The sequence below is a fragment of the Struthio camelus genome, chromosome 3 (genome assembly GCF_040807025.1).
Source record: "Struthio camelus isolate bStrCam1 chromosome 3, bStrCam1.hap1, whole genome shotgun sequence".
Classification (NCBI taxonomy): Eukaryota; Metazoa; Chordata; class Aves; order Struthioniformes; family Struthionidae; genus Struthio; species Struthio camelus.
The window spans coordinates 102,733,546-102,756,615 of NC_090944.1; the positions used below are offsets into that span (position 1 = coordinate 102,733,546).

The 23,070-nt window shown below is 39.6% G+C and overlaps 1 protein-coding gene across 1 annotated transcript; it reads left to right on the top strand.

Moving 5' to 3' along the window:
• The first annotated feature begins 4,611 nt into the window (after window positions 1-4,611).
• On the top strand, window positions 4,612-21,425 carry YIPF4 (Yip1 domain family member 4). Its single transcript, XM_068939390.1, has 6 exons — window positions 4,612-4,948; window positions 8,414-8,573; window positions 11,439-11,610; window positions 13,855-13,932; window positions 15,796-15,909; window positions 18,814-21,425. Exons 1-6 carry the CDS (start codon window positions 4,864-4,866, stop codon window positions 18,949-18,951), a joined length of 747 nt encoding a protein of 248 aa, XP_068795491.1. The 5' UTR covers window positions 4,612-4,863; the 3' UTR covers window positions 18,952-21,425.
• The last annotated feature ends 1,645 nt before the right edge of the window (window positions 21,426-23,070 follow it).

Consider the following 23,070-nt stretch of genomic DNA (forward strand, 5'->3'; position numbering starts at 1 on the left):
TTAATGTCCTGTTTGCAGAAATAATATGTTGCGCAGTACCTTGGTATTGCCAGAAATATGTGGAAATACATCACTGTTCTTTGATCGGAAGCAGGTTCCCATTCATAAATTCCAAATTCCACTATTTGGAATTTTAGGACATAGCAGTTATCAAAAACCTTCAGCCCAGGGTTAATAGTCAAGTTAATAAATACTTCCCTGCCTGTAGGAATAAATGTTTCTACTAGGCATATACGTCATTCGCTCTTTAATGGTTCCATAAAAAGATGATACCTTCAATTCAGGAGTGAGAGGTTCACCGCAGGATCCTATTTATATACAGGCTATGACATGGAGTCCTGCTCTTCCAAGAAGATAGGACTTGTGGCTTTTATCACACGTTATAGTACAACTACCTCAAGCAACATGATCTACCTGGACAGGCCCAAAGAGAGGACCTAACAACCCTAAGTGCAAAGGTAAAAGCCATTTCAAAGTCGATGATTTATACCATTAGTATAATGATTAGCATAAACCGGTATTTCTCTGAGATATGAGGAGTACAACTCCCCAGCAACTCTGCCTAGTTCCTCTTATCACAGCAGTTGGTTTCAGACTTCCCCCAAGAAAGCAGAACAACATTCTGAACATTGATGCCTTTCCTTTTCATGCTGTAAATATTGCAAAATGTTCCAGAAAATTCACGTGCTACATGATTCTGTAATTCTGCAATTTAAATTAAACACGTTGATATGAGGGGAGAGCAGTGGATGTTGTCCACCTGGACTTCAGCAAGGCTTTGGACACTGTCTCCCATCACATCCTCCTAGGCAAGCTCAGGAAGTGTGGGTTAGATGAGTGGACAGTGAGGTGGTTTGAGAACTGGCTGAATAGCAGAGCTCAGAGGGTTGTGGTCAGTGATGCAGAGTCTAGCTGGAGGCCTGTAGCTTGAGGTGTCCCCCAGGGCTCAGTCCTGGGTCCAGTGTTGTTCAACATATTCCTCAGTGACCTGGAGGAAGGGACAGAGTGCACCCTCAGCAAGTTTGCTGATGATACTGAACTGGGAGGGAGAGGCTGACACACCAGAAGACTGTGCTGCCATTCAGAGGGTCCTGGACAGGCTGGAGAGCTGGGCAGAGAGGAGCCTCCTGAAGTTCAACAAAGGCAAGTGCAGGGTCCTGCCCCTGGGGAGGAATAACCCCAGGCACCAGTACAGGCTGGGGGCTGACCTGCTGGAAAGCAGCTGTGCAGAGAAGGACCTGGGAGTCCTGGTCGACAACAAGTTAACCATGAGCCAGTAATGGGCCCTTGTGGCCAAGAAGGCCAATGGTCTCCTGGGCTGCATGAGGCAGAGTGTTGCCAGCAGGTCGAGGGAGGTGATCCTGCCCCTCTCCTCAGCCCTGGGGAGGCCTCATCCGCAGTACTGGGCTCCCCACTACCAGAGAGACATGGCACTACTGGAGAGAGTCCAGCGGAGGGCTACCAAGATGATTAGAGGGCTGGAGCATCTCTCCTATGAAGAAAGACTGCAAGAGCTGGGCCTGTTCAGCCTGGAGAAGAGAAGACTGAGAGGGGATCCCATCAACGTGTACAAGTATCTGAAGGGAGGGTGTCAAGAGGACGGGGCCAGCCTCTTCTCTGTGGTGCCCAGTGACAGGACAAGAGGCAACGGGCAGAAACTGAAACGCAGGCAGTTCCATCTGAACCTGAGGAAAAACTTCTTTCCTGTGAGGGTGACTGAGCACTGGCACAGGTTGCCCAGAGAGGTAGTGGAGTCTCCTTCCCTGGAGATATTCAAAACCCGTCTGGATACGACCCTGGGAAATATGCTCTAGGTGACCCTGCTTGAACCTGGGAGGTTGGACTAGATGATCTCCAGAGGTCCCTTCCAACCTCGACCATTCTGTGATTCTGTGATAAAATAACCCTTTGCAGATAGACTGTATCTGTGGCTATCTTACAAGGCATTTGTACACAGCACAATTTCCTACAGCCTTTTTAAATACTCCCTCACACAGCTTGCTATACAGTCAGCCAGAACTCAAGCAATTAATTGTCCTATAGCTAGTAGGAGTGAAGCCAATACTTGTGAACAGTTAAGATACTTGGAATGGTGGTTGTGTGCGAAAAGTTGCAAGACAATTTAAACCTCAGCAAACAAACTGCAGCAACTGATGGTTGTTCACAAAATTTGCACCTGTATTCTGGGCCTTAATCAATGAATGTTATTTCTAAAGTGCACAGAAAGGGCAAATACATAAAATGGTGAGAAATCTAGCAGTAGCAACAGGTTGAAACAAATTCCCTAATTAATACTGTCGTGGAACACTTTTTTCAGAATTTCACCCTGAACTGAAACCCGGGGCAAGGTCTGATTTGGCACAGCCAGTGCTAGAGTGCCCTTAGGCAGCACAGGCCAGGCAGGGGCCAATACATAGCTCATTTGCAAAAAGTCAGAAGGAGAAAGGAAAGGGCTAGAAAGGCTCCCCCAGGAGACTGGGTAGGGTAGTGTGTAGTTTCTGTATACCATTGTACTCATTCAGAAAAGCTGAAATTGCTCAAGCAAAACTAGGAGAGACGATGCTTCAACCTTTCAGAATGAATCATCAGTGATTCTGGTGGCTCCTTACCTAACAGCTTAAGCCTGGGACAGCTCCCAGAGAACCCATGGATCACATGTTTTGGAATTCTAAGGTAACAGACAAGAGCTACTAAAGGACAGTCACAACCCGCCATCTCATTGGTCATTTACTGGGCAAAATGAGGACATAAGCTGTGACATAGGTACTTGGTAATATGTTAGATTGATTGTCATGGATTATTACTGAATGTTACTGTATTTCCATTCTGTCCTTCTCCCTTCTCTTTCTCCCACTCAATACATAAAATAAAGAAGTTAAACCCACGTCTTTAATTGGTTGCAAGTAGGAAAATATAGTTACTGAGAACTCTTGATTTAATTTGCCAGGATTGAGTGTGGGTGTTTGGTGCTATTTTAGTGCTTCAGTGAAGACCCTAGTAAGCTACATATTGCCAAGTTTTATGAAGTAAAAGGTCTAATCACTGACTCCATTAAGAGAGAGACCCAGGTTCCTAGTTCTTCAAAGTATAGACCACATGTAGAGATATTGTGCTTGTCCTCTTGTTATACCAGGGGCTGACAACAGCATCTCCATCATATTATTTAAAAATTCATTTAGTACTACACAGGCCTCTTTGCAGGACAGTCAAAAATATGCTTCACAGCACTATGATCTGCTAGATTATGAGTGGATTGTTTGGTGATGCTTTGCAGGCTTTTGCAGAGTTGCTACTAGCAAGTCCTGGTAAAGGGGTTACCTTGGATGCAGTAGTTTATACTGTGGGAAAAGTTTTTAGATCCTATTCTATTCTATTCTATTAAAAACCTGTGAACGAAAAAGACAATTTTTCTGGAGTGTACGTAATGCGTTGTATTCTATGTCAGACTAATCACCACATCAGATTTCCTCCTAGAAAAGGGAATTCCAGGACAGCAGTCCAGAAACCTTTCAACTGTAGGCCTGAGAGAATAGTCTGTTAGTATGTTAGGTTGAATTGACCCTTGTGGAGCCCTGATTTGGCAGAAGGACTACCAAAGGCACCATTAATACACAGGGACCTGCCATAGCAGCAAACATCATGAAAGCTGCTTGCAGGTGTTGAGAGGGAGCAAAGGTGTAAGAATAGGAAGAGAGGAGATAGGATTCAGGATAACAGAACAGATTTAGGATTGCATGTGGAAAGAAATAAGCAAATGGTCTGCAGATAACCATGACGATACAGGGAGGCGGAGCCATATTAACTGTCAATGGATAGATGGAGGCCTATCCTTTTTGCACGATCAAAAGGAAGGATTCACTTTTTCATATCCATAGTGGAAGAAAAACATTTGGGATAGTGGTTTTCCTCAATGGTCAAAGAAAAATATAAAGCCCAAAGTTATTTTTGAAAGGTTCATTATTTGCCAGCAAATCTTTTGATACCTGATTTTTGGCCTGGTGCTTACATATCTTACCAACCTGTTACAGAGGTCTGCCACAAGTCTTGGAGCAGAGCAGCTTAATCAGCACAGGCCATTAGCCAGGGACATGCATGAGCGGGGAAGCAGGGGGGACTGAGCTCTGGGGTACAGCCCCAAACTCCCCACCGCCCATTCCCATCACTGTGCCTTTGCACTACGCAGGGCCCAGGCGCCTCCAGCTGGGGCAAGGCTCAGGGCGTGCTCGCACAGGGACAGCTACTAACGGCGCCGTGGAAAACCGTGTAACCGGCAGGCGGTACTGCCTGTGAGGAGGGAGAAAGACAGGCATTGCGCTTCGGAGGTTATCTTGCGGGGCGGAGAGGCTGCGGCCGTACCCGGTTACGGCGGGAGGGTGCGCACTCGCCTCACGGATGGCGGCGCCGCGGGGGCGGCCGCGGCCGTTGGCCGGGCCATGACGTAGGAGCCGGCCGCGAGCAGGGTGACGGTTGGAGCCCTGTAGAGGGCGGGGCGCGCGAGCCGGGCGGGGCGGGGCGGGGCGGTGCAACGACAGAGCCCGTGTATCTCCGCCCTCTTCACCTCCCCCCCCACCTCCGGCTTGTGTGTTGTCCAATCAGGAGGGGTCTTATACTGGAGTCGAAGTGACCTCACTCCCCGAGACGTAGCCGGAGAGCCGGTCAGAAGTGGCCCTGTGGTGGCCAATCGCGGCGGGCGTTGCAAGCAGCCAATCGGAGGGGTAGTGTCGGTTGTTGTTGCCCTGCGAGGCGGTTGCGCGGTGCGGGCTGGGTCGCTGCCGCCGCTGAGGGAGGGACGCGGGGAGGCCCTAGGCCGCGGTGCCCGCTCGCCGCCCCCACTGCCCCGCGGCCCCCGCAGCGGGCGGGGAGATGCAGCCCCCGGGCCCTCAGCAGCCGCCGCTCTACGCGCCCAGCAACGGGGACTTCACCTTTGTCTCCTCGGCCGATGCCGAAGGTGAGCGCGGGGCCGCGGTTGGGGCCGCGCTCGCCCTCTCGGGAGAGGGGCCCGGCCTGACTCCGGGGGAAAGCGGGCGGCTCCCGCGCCGCTGATGCAAGAGGTGCCCTCGTTTTGCCTTCCCCTCCCCCGCTCCCGAGGTTGGTGGCGTGGCTGGAGGCGGAGCAGGGTCGAGCATCGCGGCGGCTGGGTCGCAGCAGTCCTCGGCCCGGGCCGCCGGGGACTCCGCTGCTTCGCGAGCGGTGGCTAACGCGAGGACGGGCTGCCGCTTTATCTCCGTGGCAGAGCCGGTCCTGCTCCTTTGGTTGTCTGCTTTTCCGGCTGCTGTAATCAGGATTATGCTAGGTGGCCTGACATGTCAACTCTTGTCCCGGGTCGCTCCTCTTTCCCAAGTTGCTAGAAGTGTCCTTTGGTATCTATTAGTGATTGTACTCTAAGCTTACCTTCGATATACTGCCTTGTCTTCTTACAGCTCAGTAATGCTGGGAGAAGGACCATTCTGTGTAGTTTAGGGGGTGAAGTGTAGCCCTGCTGCCTGACTGCTGCACAAATTGCTGTTGTATACTAATATGCCGTGAAGATCTTATGTCTCAACACTGCAAAAACATACAAGAGTCAACATTGTGCTACTTTTTTTTATTTTAATAGGTAATAATCTTTTGGGCTCTACCTGTTTAAACAGTCACCTTTTCTACTTGTGTATTTATTTAGGTACAAGTTTTTTAGTTGTGAATAGGAGTAGGGAACCATGGAAATCCTGACTCATATGCCCCGCCCTGGAAAAGCATAATTGAGGTGGAAGACTACTCTGGAATGCCTAACTCTAGTAGTGGATAAGTATTCCTTGTCAAAGGAGCTGAGAAGTTCACCAAAGAACAACCTGGAGCAGTTTTTTTTTTTTTTTTCCTTCCACTTTGGTCTGGAAAAGAACCTACCTACCACTGTGTGGGAGCTCTGCAACCTGGCTGAAAGTATTTGTTGAGCAATGTTAATAGCACCCAACCTAGTTTAGCAACCTTTCTAGTAGCATGTGTTGAATTGGACTTGACTTCGTACCCTTCATGAGGACAAGGTGTGATCTCCTGTCTGCTCAAGTGTATTCGTGTTTGTAGAGTGCTGCATGGGCCTATTCCAGGAAACAAAGACATAAGGAAAGCTAAACATCTTGATACTCATAAATAAAAAGTACTATACACTGCACTATTTCTCTTCACTGCAGAAATCTTGATCCATACAGAGAATAAATGCATAAGCTGTTTTATCATCCTTTTAAATCTCCCTCAGAGGTGGGGTTTTTGTATTTGGGGAGTGAATAGTGAAGAGGGATCTTCAGATAACTGAACTGCTATGGTTTAAAGAACAGGCTGTTTTCTTATCTCTTGCATTGCTTTTTCAACTTGAAGAGAAAAGACTGTCTTGAAAGGTAGTTTTCTGGAATGCCCAGTTGAGGTGAGGCATATGAGGGACCTCAATACTGCTTATGCAGTGTTCTGCCTCAGTTAGCAGCAACGAAAGCATCCTGATTCTCACTACACCAGGCATCAGAACCATGAATTCTTAGCAGGTTCTTCAGCGCTTGGTTAGTTTGGTGTTATCAGTTTCATACCAGTTGATGGAAGAGACTGATTTTTGCAGCTTTATACTGTACCTTGCAAACCACTACATAGATTTAAGATCACGTTTATGGGTTTCCTGATTAAAAAGTGTGCTGTTAGGTATTCATCAATCATCAGCTGCTAGAAGGAGTAAGTAAGGCTTGTGTAGAAGTCTTCCTGCCTTAAGATGTCACTCATCACTGAAAAAGAAGAAACAGATGGATTGTTACAGATGTTGGTTTTAATGGCCACAGCTGTGCAAAAAGAATAGCAAGACCCTCTCCTTGACAAGCAGTGTTACATTGTAGCATAAACAAACATTTGGTAATGAAAAAAGGTCCCAATGTTAATAGAAAACTTATGAGGCTTTCTCCATACTGAAGTTCAGGCATGAAAAATACATATATCTTTTTCTCCTCTGTAAACAGCCGAAGGCTTTTCTTGTGTGTGGTCAGAACAGTTTACTTGTGCTGAAACTTTCATGAACAAAGAGCCCTTTTTGAAGTTACTGAGATCTCTGTGAGGATCCTGTGCAGATGGTGTTCTCAGCAACAAAGCAATGGATCTTTAACTCTCGTGATTATGAAATTGTTGAAAAGCATTTATGAGGTCTCGTGATTATGAAATTGTTGAAAAGCATTTATGAGGAAGCTTAAATTTAAGTTTGAGTAACTTAGCAAGGTGATTTGGGAAGGAGACTTCTGTTAAATTAATTGTGATATTGAGTGTTAAGTAAATGCTTCAGGCATGCTGGCTGAAGACCATAAGAGAGTTGTTAGATGAATTTTGATTCTATGAAATTACTTTGTATTTTGAAAGGAGATATCTCAAACTTAACATATGCCCAAATTTATCTCTATGAGCATATGTTGCAGAAGTTTTTCAGCAGTACTTGCTATAGACTAGATGATTTGGGAAATTAGTACCTGGGAATCTGTGTGTGTGTGTGGTTTTTTGTGTGTTTTTTTTTTTTTAAGAACTTGCAACTATTTTAAAGACTTTCTCCAATTAAAAGGACTTTCTCTGGTGAAGGAAAAAGGAGTTTGAGAACACAGGCTTTACCTATCAGAATATATTTGTAGCAAGATTTGTACAGAAATTTTACTATTTTTAGGTATTTTTAGCAAATAGTAATGGAAATTCATAAGTTCTTGAATGAAAGATTGTTCTCCTCTTTTAAGCCTGTTCTATTTCTTTACATTTATTCCAGCTATTTGTTGTATTTTGAGTTACTATTGCGTGTTTTTCAACAGTGTATAACTCTCAATACAATATATGAATAAAATTAATGAAAATTATTAGTGGCTTTTTCTGTGATATGTACTCACAGCCAGAATGTGTTTGAACTGCTCTTTTTTGTTTGTTTTGTTTTGTTTAGTACTATGGCAGTGCAAGATTATAGTATGTTAAAGAGGACTCCTTGCATCTCTCCTTCCTGGCTGGAGAAAAGCGGAACCTAAGAATCTCTGAAAGTTGTTGTTATTTTTTAACACTTTGACCTGTATTAAAGGCAGGCTACAAATAAAAATATACAGATGTTTTCCTTTCATGAGGAAGAGCACATGAAAGAACAGAAATTGAAGCCTGTCCTATCATACCATAACTGTGTCACCAAAGCCACAGAGTTACGCCTGGAAGCTAAAACGTCATAATTTGAGATTTAAAACGATGTTGTTGGCATTACATTAAAACTGAAATAACCTTTTCAATGTACATCTTACGGTATAATTTTATTCTATAATTTTGAATACTTCGTGGTGATGACCAACACGCTTTGTATGTCTGTTGTTTATCTTCCAGTAGTTTTGAAATCAAATGGCTTTTGGCAAGGCATAAAAAGCTATTATCTTTCTCTTCCTTTTTCTCTAAGATCTTAGTGGCTCCATAACAACTCCAGATGTTAAGCTAAATCTTGGAGGAGGAGGAGAATTCATCAAAGAATCTACTGCAACGACATTCCTGAGACAGAGAGGGTATGGCTGGCTTCTGGAAGTAGAAGATGATGACCCAGAAGATAACAAACCACTCCTGTATGTTGTGATTATTTTTGATTATCCATCCTTATTAGTTGTTCAGGAAAAACAAACAGCTCCTAAACTCTCAAACTGTCCCACAGTCTCTTGCTGTGACTAGAATTCTATTTGACAAATGACTTGACAAATGACTCTATTCTCTGGTGTAGGAATGAAGGTGTTTTTCATTATGGATTTTATTTTTATTGTAAAAGAGAGGCTTGTTACACACTGTGGAGAAGGAATGAAAGTGGAGGAAATAACCTCCAGATTTTACTAATTTAGGCATAAAAATTTAGACTAATTGCTTTTCTGCTGTTATCTCTTGATCTTATTTTTTTAAATTAGATTATAGTCTTTCTTTCTTTTGTGGTGATGGTGTAAGTTTCTTAGTGCTGTTAGTGAATCAGAGGTTAAGACAATCATGAGGAAAGTTTTGTGTTAAGTGAATCAATGTTAAACGAATTCTGTAAGTTGCTCTGTTGCATTGTGAATCCTGGTTGTCATACAATTGTAAGAAGTAAGGGGGTGCAAACTTTATAGTCTTTGATGCTATGTTTTATTATAAAGCTGTACTAGAGGGGGTTAGTGTTGAAGGACAAAAGTATCTGTAACGTTGAAAATACATGCTTCCCCTGCTCACATAAACATAATTGAGGGAAGAAAGTTTCTATCTTAAGGTTTCTACACTGTGAAGCAGGCAGCCAGGGTTTTAGTCCTTGTTCTGCAGCTAAGTGACTTAGAGCCTCCATGTTTTCCTTTGTTAATGGAAGAGAATGGTGCCTTGAAAAGCAGAGTGAGCAGGAAAGTGCTCTGAAGTGTTCAAATGAAAGTGCTGGGAGATCACAGATGTCTGAAGAGCTTAATACTGAAACTGCTACTTGAAAGGTGCTATAACTTATAATGTGCAGAAGTAGCACCTGTGTGAGTAAGTCTATTCTGTACAGATGTAACTTTTAATTAAGAAATAGAATGGTGTGTTGGGTGACGATATACCAGTTCCTTCTTTTGTAAATAGAATTGTATACTACAACACCAAGCCTGTGATTCAAGGGCAGTTATGTCCTAAGCTGGCTGGTTGTTGGAAGCAGGGAGGACAAGACAGGAAAAGGATAATTTTGTAGGGAATAGGATGAATATAATGGTCCTAAAAGAGAACCTTAATTTGACTTCATGTAGCAGTTCCTTTGCGGTTCTGATTTTTCCCAGATCACGTGTTGTAACAAAGCCTTGTAATCTGAATACTTCTACAGTTTTAAAGAACAGCAAGCAGCTAAGAAAAGTTCACCGATGTGGTGCTACCATTGCAAGTGTTTTGTTCAATAGAGTGAGATTTTTCTTCTTTATTGGGCAACCTCCTTGTGATGCTTGTCTCCTGTAACAGCTACTGCCTGTTCTTAAGTGAGATAACTGTAAGTTTTGTGAGAAAGACAGTTTTTTCTTATGAGAAACTATCAGAAGCCCTAGGCAATGACAAAAAACTAATCCCAGAAAGGAAAACTGTTACACAGCTTTCATAATGAAATATAAAAACAGTGCTTACTGACTGTTCAAATGGATGGAGGGAAAACAGATGCTTTTAGTGTACTCCTTAGATTCAGGAATGTATCAAAGAACTTTGTTGTTGTTATTGTTATTATTTAGGAACAGGTTAGTAATAGCAATGCAGAAATAGCTTCAGTTATAGCAATCCTGAACATTCTTCCAGAGACTCAACAAGCAGTATTTCATTTTTGAAAGAGAAATTGTGATGAATCATGTTTTTACTGCATTTATTTCTTGCTTGAACTTTTCTGAGAAAAAGCCATAAATCAGTCTAGTACAGAACTCAAGTATACAGGTCCACTTTTCCAGCTGTGTTAGAGATGTTCATAAATGTAGAGCAGAGGGAAACCTGCCAGAAATCTCTTGCAGCTGTTCAGAGCTTTTCAGTCATTACTGCATAGGAACAACTGTAATTTAGAGTTCTCTCTTAATGTTCCACAGTTATAACCACTTCTTTAAGTGATGTAAGTTAATGGAATTGCCTGTTACTTGGGAAGTCTGCTTCCTTCCCCTTATTAGCATAAGGGGAACAGTCAGGGCAAGAGTTAGGCCAGTTAAGAGCCTCCCATGTAGGAAGAGTCTTCTGGTCAATTTGTAGCTGCCTATGGATAGTTTGTAGCCGAGGACTGGAAAAAACAATTGAGAGATGCAAGATGCAAGATCTGTTATTAAATTTATTACTGGTTTAATCAGCTTTTATTTATTCTTATCCGTACTGCAGACAAGCCAGTAATTAAACAATTGGCATAAATTGGGTATGATGAAAACTGCTGTTGTTGAAGCAAGTGAAACCTCATCTTAATTAAAAAATTGCTTTGACCTACTGAAACATATTTTGAATGTTTTAGGATTGCTGAATGTAAGAATGTTCGTTCTTGTAGAATTTGAAATGTGTTTCCATAACAAGTGTGCTCATGGCACACTGTTGAACACAGGAATACACATAGACATCTTACTTTAGTGTATTCATATATTTGTGACTCGTGAATATTTACAATGGTATGAATGTACCATGTGTGTTCCTGCATGTCAGGAAATGGATCTACTTTCTTAATATCGGGTGTTAGGATGTGCTGTAAATATTTTCTCAGCACATAGAATTCTCAGTCATAGAATTTATTTTGGTATAATTAAGTATAACTGTCTGTGGCATAAAGGTTACTGAATGCATGATGTTGCTATATCTTGGAAGAACTGTTCCTTTACTAGTCATGGCTTCAGAAAGCCTTACTGTGATATTGTTCTACCCACCTGCTGTTTGCCCCTAAACATATATGTTTTTGTGATCCGTTTCATTACTGCGGCGTGTAGTAATGCTCCCTTGCCTTACAATTTCAGGGAAGAACTGGATATTGATCTGAAGGATATTTACTACAAAATTCGATGTGTGTTGATGCCTATGCCATCTCTTGGGTTTAACAGACAGGTAGTGAGAGACAATCCAGATTTTTGGGGACCTCTGGCAGTTGTCCTCTTCTTTTCAATGATTTCGCTATATGGACAATTCAAGGTAGGTATAAGCCTTTTACCTAAAAAGAAGTCTAATTGAAATTTGAAGACATGATTGTTAAATAATTTGTATTCTTACATAAGTAGAAAGTCCTTTCTTCACATACTGATGTGGGGTCTTCCAAATACATTTCTTAACTGCTGTCTTTCTGTGTGTTAACTTAAAAAGCTGTATTCAGTTGCCTGTGGATAACGTTCATCATGATGAAATGCCTTTTTGTAATAGTAAAACAAAGGAAAAGAGGTTGTTCCTGGAGGAAATGGATTAATACTAATATGATTATAGTCATATTAGTGACTCTGGTCATTTTAATTGTGACCTTTTTGAACTTGCTTTTTTAGTACTAAAAATTTTACCAAAGAACATTTGTGTGGATGCCATGAGTTTTAATTACCTGACAAAGCCATTTGTCTAACTCATGCTCTGTCACAACTGTTATCTGGTACGTTTTATCTTCGTTAGTGTTTTGTGCTCTTTTGTCCTCCCTATTCAATTACAATCATATAACTTTCCTCTGGTCAATAGAATTTTTCCATAATTCCTTTTAACTCTAGAGTGAGTAACTAATTAGAGGCATTGTGCAGATTTAATTGGCCTCCATAAACATTTAGATTTTTGTTTTTAATTTACTTTCACATGGAGACAGAGAAGTAGTATCATGCATAGTCACAGTTTGAATGTGTGCTTAGGCCATCTTTTGGCAATAGTTAATTGCATCTTGTTTCATAAATCTTTATGGCTTATATATATAGTTTTAAATACAGCGTAGCATAGCAGTAAGTCGTATATGTAAAGCAGCAGAATATGCTTATGCTAGAATTTTTGTGACTGTTGAGATACAATCATTCCGTTTGTGACTCCTAGCTACCATATGGTGTACCAAATGCTGACTAAGAATTCATTCTAATATCTTGTTTCTCTTAGACTTAAAATGAGTAGACTAAAGCTCTGTATTGTTCAGGTCTTCTGAGTGGGCCACTTAGCTGCCTCCCAGGCAAAGCAAGGACTATTCCTTGATCCTGTGATAGATCAGCCATACGTGAGTGGTAGATCTAATGTGGATTTATCTTATGGGGTAGGAGTGCTATATATATGTGAGGAGGAAGTAGTGAAAACTGGTAGCGAGCAACAAGGTGAATGACAGCAGCTTGACTAGATAAACTGGATGATGGGCTGTATGCAGGCGAGAGATGAGCATTCCTGCTCTAACACATTCGTTTGGTTCTCTTTTACATAGCAGAGGACAGTAGGAAGTAGAAGGAGGCCATACCCTATTTTCACAAATAGCATAAAGCTTCTTTATTTATTTTTTGAAGTAGTGCTGTGATTTTTGACTGTAAAGAAGAAAATCATCCCCTATTTGATTGTTGTATGAATCTTTTAATTAAGCTAGAAAGTTGAACTGAGTACTAATCTTCATTTTAAGTGCAGCCATTGTACACTTAGAAGTACGAAGACTTGACTGAGATTGTCGTTTCTCTCTGAAAAGATTATTTCAAAAGGGAGAGTACCACTTCTAACCTCCTAGTGGCTCAAATCCAAGAACAGTTAAGTTACTTTGAAGGTTCTGTTAAACCGGGGAATGATTTTAAGATTTCTTATTCTGTTTAAGAATAGAGCAATGAAAAAAATAAAGGGGAAACTACCAACTTTGGCCCCGGAGTCTGAGGTTGCTTCCTAAATTATCATCATCAAATGATATTGCAAGTTAAAGTCCTGTCTCCACTTTCAAGCATTTTCTGTTTGAGTAAAGAATAAAATGCTGTGTCTCAGATGAAAAAGCAGAATTCCAACTCTTTCTTGGTTTGGGTTGACCTTAAAACCTGTCTGAGCCCTTTTTTTTTTTTTTTTTTGGAGTAGGCAGGATGTGAAAAGATCCTGGCTTCTGTTTAGTGGAATGAAATGTTGTTTTTTCACGCTATAAAACCTTAGTCTCAGCTGAGCTATTGTATTAGCTAAGATTTAACTGGGGTGATCTTAGCCTCTATGTTTAGCTAACCTCTTCCGTGATACAGAACTACGATACTGATGAAAGTCTAACGTTTTTTTCCTCTAAGCATTCCGTGTTCACCAAACTTCTCATTAATGTGACTCTCTAACTTCTGAATTTTGTTCTTGATCTCGATTGTAATACTGAGTAAAACTGTATATATTTGCTGCAATTCAGAATTCATTTTTGCATAATAAAATCCCTGACTGCAGTGAAAATGATTAATTTAAATGAATTATTCTCTGTCTTTTAAGGTTGTTTCTTGGATTATAACTATTTGGATATTTGGATCCTTGACAATTTTTTTACTGGCCAGGGTTCTTGGAGGAGAAGTAAGTAGCTATATGTGAAAATGAGGGAGGGGGAGATAATTAAAATATCTCTTGGCTACTCTTTTTCAGCAGTTATTGGGTTGTCTCCGTACCTGACTTTGGACACTGTAGCCAATTAAGAACAGATGGAGTTGAGAACTTGGATGCTACTGTAATGCCTCTATCTTAGTTTCTGGGCCTGCAAAGCACAATCTAAAAGACGAGTTGTCCATCTCTGTATTTCTGTATGGTACATAGAGTGCTGGATGTGATTAAACACTATGGAAATTCGTACCCTGAGTCCCAGAAATTCTGACAAACACCTGTGATCCAGAGCTGAATTCCTCTCCTGAGAAGTGCCTTCAATTTTTCAATCACTGAGCTAAATTGGACCCTTTTTCCTTGCCCATGCAGCCCTTCCTCCTTTTTTTTTTTTTAAAATGAGGCTGATATGATAGCATTGATGTGACAGTCTTTTGGGTAGAGCACCTACCAGCATTTGTTTTCCTCCTTGGACTGGTGCAATGTAAACCCACTACAGAATGAAACTCGGTCCATGTTCTTCAACTGTGAAGCCAGTTGCAGTTCTGGCCTATATGCTTCCCTCTAGCAGCTTGCATCAGCACAACTGCTGGTTGAAATAGCAATATAAATTGAGTCACCAAGTGTTTCGGGTATAAACAACAGAAAATGGCTTACAGCTGGACCCATGAACAGCTACACAGGTGCAGTCAGTAGGGTAGAAACTTCTTAAATTGGCTCTGCAGCTTTAAAAATGCATTGAACTGTGTTTTGAAGAACTAAATATTTAATGCTATTTTTATCTTTTTACTGTATGTTTTGCATCAAGGATGAACTAGTGTTGCAGACTTCCTACATTATTCACATTTAGCTTAAATTTTTTTTAGATTTTCCTTGTGCTTATATTTGCTAGTGACTTTTTTGTGAAAACTGCTCTGAAAAAAAAAAACTTTCATAAATGCGATTGCATTGGACTTCCACATATCAGCATAATCCAGATGCCCTTAAATCAATCTGTTTTGTTGCTCAAAATGTGAGCCTGTTGGAGTATATAAAATGCGGAGAAGGAGAGGGATCATTATAGATCTGCACAGCTTACTGTGAAGGATCTGCTGCTTGAAAGACAGTCACTTGTCTGACCAATATTTTTCCTCACTTAAATCCAAGGAGCCTAGCAAGGCCAAAGAACATTTCAGGTTGCAGAAGGGGAAAATCAGACATTTTAAGCCCCGTTAAGCTAAAGGTAGTTATGGTAATACTTCAAACAAACATGTTTAAGATAGCCATAATAAATTTAGACTGGAAATCAGATCTCTCTTCCCCGCTAGAGAAATCAGATTCTGGAGTAGTCTTCCATTGAGGCCAAAAACATTAAGGTACATTAAAGTACGTGTTCATTTGTTCATGCATGGAATTATTTTTGTGCTGCCTATGACAGCCAGGCCTACAGCTAATGACTGAGAGATCTGTTCTTGTTCTATCAATCACACACTCCCTGGGGAGTGGCAGCTGAGCTCCACTTAAGGTGGAGCATGGAAATGTAGGGTGTGTGTGTGGAATTACATATTTTTAACCTGTCAATGTAAATACTTCCCTTGGAAACGTTAACATTGTCATTTACAGTCTGAAAAATGTGTGTGTGATTCAAGCTTCTAAGAGAACTGAATGATTCATTACAAAATTCTTGGGCGATAGTGTACAAAAACGAATTTTCACATTAACGAACTCCTTCAGCCAGTATTTCATGAATACCCAGCACACTGTTAGTATGGCTGTTTCATTCTGTCATAACAAGATCAAACTGTATTTGGTGAGAGTGATTAGTATTACAAAGTCTGTTTTTTATGTGCTTGAAAATTTCAGGTGGCTTACGGCCAAGTTCTTGGTGTGATAGGATATTCCCTACTTCCCCTCATTGTCATAGCACCTGTACTTTTGGTGGTTGGATCATTTGAAGTTGTTTCTACACTAATAAAAGTAAGTTCAGTAACATCTACTGAGAGCTTACAATTATTTTTAAGTCACTGTCTTAACACTTCAAGTATTAGTCTGTTCAGGACAATATAGCTATCTGTCAGAAAATTCAGAAATATAACTAGAACTCCTGTGATCCTTTTAGCTAGCATGATGGATAAGACTGCAAAGCAAATTCTGTTTTAAATATTTCTTTTGAATACTTTACTTATGGATGTATGGTCTTGTTGCTATAAAACCATCTGTTGTTAATCAGGTTAGTTTCTGTTTAAGTGTTTTGCTGTGTTATAGTACTTGCATTAAAAAATAAATAGGATTATCATTTGTAGACGAGGATGTGTACTTAAATATCAAAATGAATAGTCTGGAAGTAAGCTGTTCTATCCGTTCCCCTATCATCCAGTTTATTTTTAGTTATTGCAGCATGAATAATATGACATTAATCATTGTTCTGAGACCTTCCTGTAATGGTAACAGTAGAAAGCGCTCAACACGCTTTTCTGAGAAGGTAGGTATTGTTCTGATTTTATGGATGTGGAATGTAAGGCACAAAGCGAGAATAACTTGCTTGATACCACCTGCTGTTGGACATCTTTTATGGAACTAGCAATGTTCCCTGAGACATCTTGGAGCTACGTAAGGCTCCTTTAACACTTCCAGTATTTCATACAACCTTTTATGTAGCCCTTGAAATTATTGCTGAATTTCTGGAAAGGTTCACTGAGAAAATTCTGTTACTGGCTAACCAATGAACTTTTGGGGTTCCTTGTTCTGTTGATTTGATTAATTTCTTTACTGTTGACTCACTAGTGAATAGTTTAATTGAAGTGCAATTTAAGTGTACGTAAAACAAGAATAAGAAAATTGTCGTGTTTGTGATTCGATAACTTGTAATTACTATTAAGTGATACAATCGGAAAGCAGATTACTAACTTGGCACTTAACTAATGCATAACTTAAAATAAACAATAGATTAAGGAAATCTCAGTTACCTGATTATTGCTCTCAGTCTTGCATTAAATTCAGGGCAAATCTGTGTAAGGTTCTTACCTTTGATTCATTAGTGTGGAAATGCAGGTTATGCCCCATATAGCCAAACTACTTTTCCTGTGACAAGTATTACTTCTGTCTTGGCTTGGGAGCTCTGCACTGGGGGAAATATTTTGCAGCCCTAAAGTTGAGGAACTTACAGTGAAATAGTGAAATTCCAGTCAGTTCTTTTCCAGTTGCAGTCAGCAAAACCTTTCAGGTAATGTACCTCCATTGTTTTTATTGCCGCAGTTCTACTAATGTATTTTAGGGAATCCAGTCATGATATTGATTCTCCTTCCTATCTGTCTCTGCAGTCCCAGTTTAGGGAGCAAAAGCAGAAGTATGCAATTAATTTTTCAAAACGATGCCAGTTGAGGATTTTATAGGTGTCTCTACAGTTCTAACCACATTAAAGCAAAATGTTTAAGCAGTTCCATTTACTCCGATTCGAAGTTGTTTGGCCTTTCTTTGCCATTAATAATAGCTTAAAATTTCTACTCTTTTTAGTTATTTCATGTATAAAACTACCAATTTATTTAAATGAAAATTATTTTAAATTTGCATAGATTTGGTAATGAATCAAGATATCAGAAAAGGTAAAATTATCTTGCAAAGATCACACTTGTACATGAAGACTATCATCTTTGCCAGTGTAAAATCACTAAGGTACGAACTTATTTTCACAGATTGATCAAAATAAAGTGGTTTTCAATAGCTGTGCTGAAGTAACTCTCTGCAGCAGCTGCCTGTGTAGATTAAAAACACTCACATAAAACCATCCTTCAAGAGACTGGAGCTGCTCTGACAAAACTGTGGAAAGTTCTTTGCTCAGGTCTTGGTATGTCTGCCCTTTACTGAACAGATCCTTGGGCCTGCTGTTTGTAGATTATGATCCTTTAGCATACCATTCATACCATTCTAAGTATTTTTACTATTTTTATTAGCATTCAAGTTGCTGCTAGAGGATGTTAAATGTCCAGTAACTATATATTTTGCTATAACCTTGTCTGAAGTTTGGGTCAAGTTCATTGGTCTCAGACGTTTAAACAGTATGTGTACTAACTTCATATAACATATTGGATATTCATAGGTAATGTTACTTTCTACCAGTCTTTCAAATTGGTTATTTCTTGATTTAGCAACTAAGATTTTTATATCCAAAGCAGGACAATTCAGACTTGAGGAGGTTTAGTTTCCTGAGTGGGTCATGTATTAGAATAAGGGCATGGAGCTTTTGTAAGTAATGCAGTGTTTGATACAGACTGCGTTTTTTGAGGCTTCTCATTGTGCGTGAAAGGAACAGCAGTGTGAGTTTCAGACAACTTGAGGTGGGGCACCGTAGTTGAAGTAAAGCTTTTGAGCCAAACTAATCCTGAAGTAAAAAATAGTAATTTAACCCTCTTGTATAAATTATAGGAGTCGTCGTCAAGTATAGCAATTGTTTTGTTTAAGGCAAAATTGTGTTACTATTTGAGGTGAAGAAAGGGAGGGGTTAATAGCTGAGGACAGTAAAGGTAGAATGAAAAGTTGTTCATTCGGTGAAGTTTCAGTCTTATCTGTGTGTGTAAGCTTACAGCTTGCTTTATGGTATCTACATATTTTAAATTTGGGTAAACTTACTTTAGATCCTTAGCTGCTTGCTTTAGTATAAATGTTGTCTCAAACCAAAATAAGATGCCTATTTGTCAAATACTTCTCTAAAGTTAAATGAAAATGCATGGTGGTATCTTTTTTTTTTTTTTCTTCTGGAAATCCTAGGCTTCTTTCTAATTATTTTGAGAGAATTACTGATTTTTTTTTTTTTTTTTTTAATGGTGGTAGTTTGAGCCATTTTCCTGTAATGGCAGCTAACACTGTTCATCTTCTCTTTTTCAGTTATTTGGAGTCTTTTGGGCTGCATACAGTGCTGCATCGTTACTAGTTGGAGAAGAATTCAAGACTAAGAAACCCCTTCTAATTTATCCAATCTTTTTACTTTACATTTATTTTCTGTCTTTGTACACTGGGGTGTGATCTAATGTAAGAACGTGGCCAGAAACCGTATTTTATTTCACTTGCAGACTGATAATGCATAAGACTAAGAAGGCTGGAGATAGTACAAGTGACTGTTTTGTATCCAGTTGTCAAGATGTTTTAAGATCGAAAACATATTTGTGTATATTATTTAATGAAGCAATTGTAGCTATATAGATTTGTATCAAAGTTCTAGGTTTGTTTAAGACTCTCTTCAGATTTTAATGAACAAAATACAAGAATCTTGTGTTTTATAACAAAGTGTAGCAAAAATACAGCTTGATACCTGTGCCAAAAGCACTAGGACCAGATTACTATATTTGAGGAGAAAAATGAGAAGTTAACTGTAACAATCTCAAAGTGCAATTTTTCTTTTGAGCTTAAACACAGCTGGCTTTTTAGGCACAGCAAATTCTGTAGATAATATATTTATGAAACAGTCCTGTTCACAGAATAGTGTCTATAATCAAGACATGAAGATACTACTTTTAATTTAGTGCCTCAATTATTTTGATTTGGCTATTGAGTTTTTATAAATTCCAATTTGTTTTGACAGAATGTATATACTGTGTATTTTGTATCTATGGCTTGCGTGTAGCGTAAATACTCCTTGGTTAAGAATGTATATTGGGTTTTTAAAAACTGAAAATACAAATATTTGAAGTCTTCATTTCCTATTTCTGACCAAAGGAGGAGCAAGGCATTTACTGCGTGACATAATTCCTTAAATTGCTTATTTACAGAATCAGATTATTTTAGTTAACAGTGTGAATTTAGAAAGAAACAGGCAAACAACTTTGTCAACTATAGTGCTGGCTTAATGTTGGAGGAGAAGGATGATCTATTGAATTTGTGTGCTCTTTAAACAATGTTATTTTATGATGACAAAATAAAAAGAATGCTTCCCTAACTATGTTTTATAACACCTTGTTCTGTTTTGCGTTTAGTAGCATGGTATTTAACATGCATCCATTGTTTTCCAAATACTGTTTATCCCATATAAAGAGAAATAAAAAAAAAAACTGCAAGGCCTGATTCTCCCCCCATTTAATAAGGCAGAATAACAGCCTTAGTAACAATTACAGTTGTGCTAATTTTGACCATCCAAGGATTATGTAATAATGTGATGACATGTTAAATATTTCCTGTGTACTGTGTTGATTGCTTATGTAATGATCCTTATGGTAATGTTTCTTCACAAAGGAACTCCACTGAAGTTCACTTTGCATGGTACTAATTTAAGTCATTTGCAATCCTCAATATTTAATATTACCAAATAGATCTCAGGTTTCTTTTAAAAAAAAAAGTAATCTGTGTAATTTGTGTCCTCTTAAAAAAAAAAAAAAAAAAGTGTTCCTGCATCTCTATTTTGCTGTGTTGGAAATAAAAATATCAACCATGACAAGGTAATACAAAGGGCTCTCTTTGATCCGTGATGGACAAATTTCTGTATCAAAACTGTAATTTCACAGCTTTATAGACTGCATAAGTTGACATTTTAGTAATTTGTTTTTATTAGTCATTGCTGATGCAAAATGCATGTTTAAACTCCAACTCTACCACAAACAGTTAGCTTCTTCAGCCTGTTTCTCTGGCTGATGCTCCTATTGGTTTTGAACTTTTAGCCTTCTGTGGAAGTTCTGGTGGTGCAAGAAAGAGCTGCAGAATTATACTAAACCAATTACACTGGCAGCATACTGAAACCTAACTCACATTAGAATTTTTATTACTATGTCATAACAAGTGATAGGTACTTCATTTTTACTATCTGGAGTGCTTTGAGAATGTTCATGCCATGTTAAAAAAAATGCATGTTAGCAGGGTATAAGAAAAAAATGCATATTAACAGTATAATTGTATTTTGACTTTGGAATCTTGGATGATAACATGGTCTCTATCTTTTTCATGGCTAGATATATATATTTTTTAACAGGACTATCAAACTTTTTGTGTTTGAAAACTTAAAACTAAGCCCTGAGAATTCACGTGTACCTACATCAGATGTTAAGGGCAAGCACACATACTAGGTTACTATGCTGTCAAAGAGCTTAAAAGCTTAGTTCCTCTTCGCATAGTTATTCAGTATGGATGCGTGCATTTGAAATGACTAGGACTATTGCTTGAGAGGATGCAAGAAGATTCTACTTGATCTCCAGTTGTGATTATACCTCCCATATGAGAACACAGGTCTCCAAGCATCTTAGTTTCCTCTATACTAACATTCTGTGAAATCTCTAGTTGCAACTTTACCTGTTCCTCTCTTCAAACTTGGCATGCGTGTAATAGGCGGCATAGATATACTCTTAACATAGCATGCATTTTATATGCAATTGCAGATTTGCACCTTTTAATTTCAAAGTATCTTTAGGTTCACCTTTTGCATATGCTATGCAAAGAAACATGCAAACAGCTCTGAAATGGTTCTGATAGTTTTGTTGTAACTTTGCATTCAATGAACTTGTATTTTTAGATCAGGTATGTGTGTAAATACAAGATGTATTTTATAAAAATTTTGAATTAAACTTGTTTATAGAATGTATAAAGCTTATTTATATTTACTGAATAACACATTCCTATACATGTCATCAATCTCATGCTCTGAGGCTGTAAATAAATTCTTGGGATAATAAGTGTATAACTTGTTTCTCATGCATGGCAGCTTACAACATGTCTGATAGAAAGTTCATTTTCCAAGCTGAAGCACCTGAGCCCCAATCAACACATGTACTATGTACCTTTAAAATGAGGCATTCTTTTTAGATGACCTTCTGTATATAGCAGATAGACATGTACATGTCTTATTTTTTCCCCGCTCTTCTATCCACCAGCCAGCCATTCTCCTGTTTATCAGAAGAATTTTACCTACTTGAAAAGTTATGAGGGCAGTTGCTTTGACTTGGAGACAACATACAGCTTGACTTCTGCTTTAAGTTTTGTTACTGCCCTTACCAGTCCTCACCGTTTCACAAAAGTAGTGAGGGTAGCTTAAAAGCTACTTATTTTGCTTTCAAGATGATTTTCTTTAGCCTGTCTCACATGCACTTTTTGTATTTCTTTACACAGTCACATGAAAGATTTTCTTAACTCATTTTCCTGACACAGAAACCTGTGCTAATTTGGGTCCTAATAAAAAAGAGAAAAAAAAACTCTTCTGTAGAAGGTTGCATTATATTTGAAACTGTCAATTATACTTAAAATCATCAGTAGGCTAAAAGCTTTCTCAAATGCATTAGCCATACATGTCATTTAAAACACAGCTAGAAAATGCCTAGAAGTAGTCTTATCTGTGCAAGCTACCTTTGGTATTCCAGTGGGTGGAAAGGGAAAGATAATTTTACAACAGAATACAGGAGGTTTTATTATACTTCTGTAATTTTTTAAGCACAGAAAACTATGCTTTAAAATTAAATACTTTCATGGGTAGCATGACTCCATCCTTACCCTTGGGGGGGGGGGAAGGGAAGCATTTAGGTTGCATTTAAACACAGCTGCAGCTACTAAAAAAACCCCAGAAACTCACACCCACAACAACCACCAAAAAACCCTCAGCCAGTAACCTTGATAAGGAGATTTCTTTTTTATTCTGAAATGAAGCTGTTAGAGAATAGCACTTTGCCACCTTCAGTTGGTACCCACCGGAGACAACTTACAAAGCAGCTCTCTTACAGCACTCTTCAAATAGAAAACCAGTCGCAAGAGTCACAGTATTCCAACCCTTATTTTACTGCAGTGAAAGCACTCACATATCCTAGCTTATTAACAACCCCTTCTGTCTGAAGCGTTGATTACACCATAAGGAAGAGCATTTGTAACAAATGCTGAAGCAAAGGCCATAGCTAACCGACCACACTCAAAGCCTGGAAGGAAAAAAAAAAAAAACCCTGAACGGAGCAACTACCTCGACTTTTAACGTAGGACCAGCAGTTAAACGTGAGGCAGTAACGGCGGCGCCAGGCGGGGCCGCTACCCGGCCGGCACCAGGGCTGCTAACTGACGGCCACGGGAGCTGGGGCAGCCCGGCCGAGGGCGGCCCCTCTGAGGCTGCGCTTTCCTCGCTACCCGGGGCGGCAGCGCAGCCAAGCGCTGCCGGGCCGAGGGAGCCGCTTAGCCGCCTTCTCC

Coding starts and splice junctions, on each gene's coding strand:
- YIPF4 (XM_068939390.1), top strand. CDS start 4,864: ATGCAGCCCCCGGGCCCTCAGCAGCCGCCGCTCTACGCGCCCAGCAAC. Junction 8,574..11,438: donor GAAGATAACAAACCACTCCT/GTATGTTGTGAT, acceptor TTACAATTTCAG/GGAAGAACTGGATATTGATC. Junction 13,933..15,795: donor CCAGGGTTCTTGGAGGAGAA/GTAAGTAGCTAT, acceptor TGAAAATTTCAG/GTGGCTTACGGCCAAGTTCT.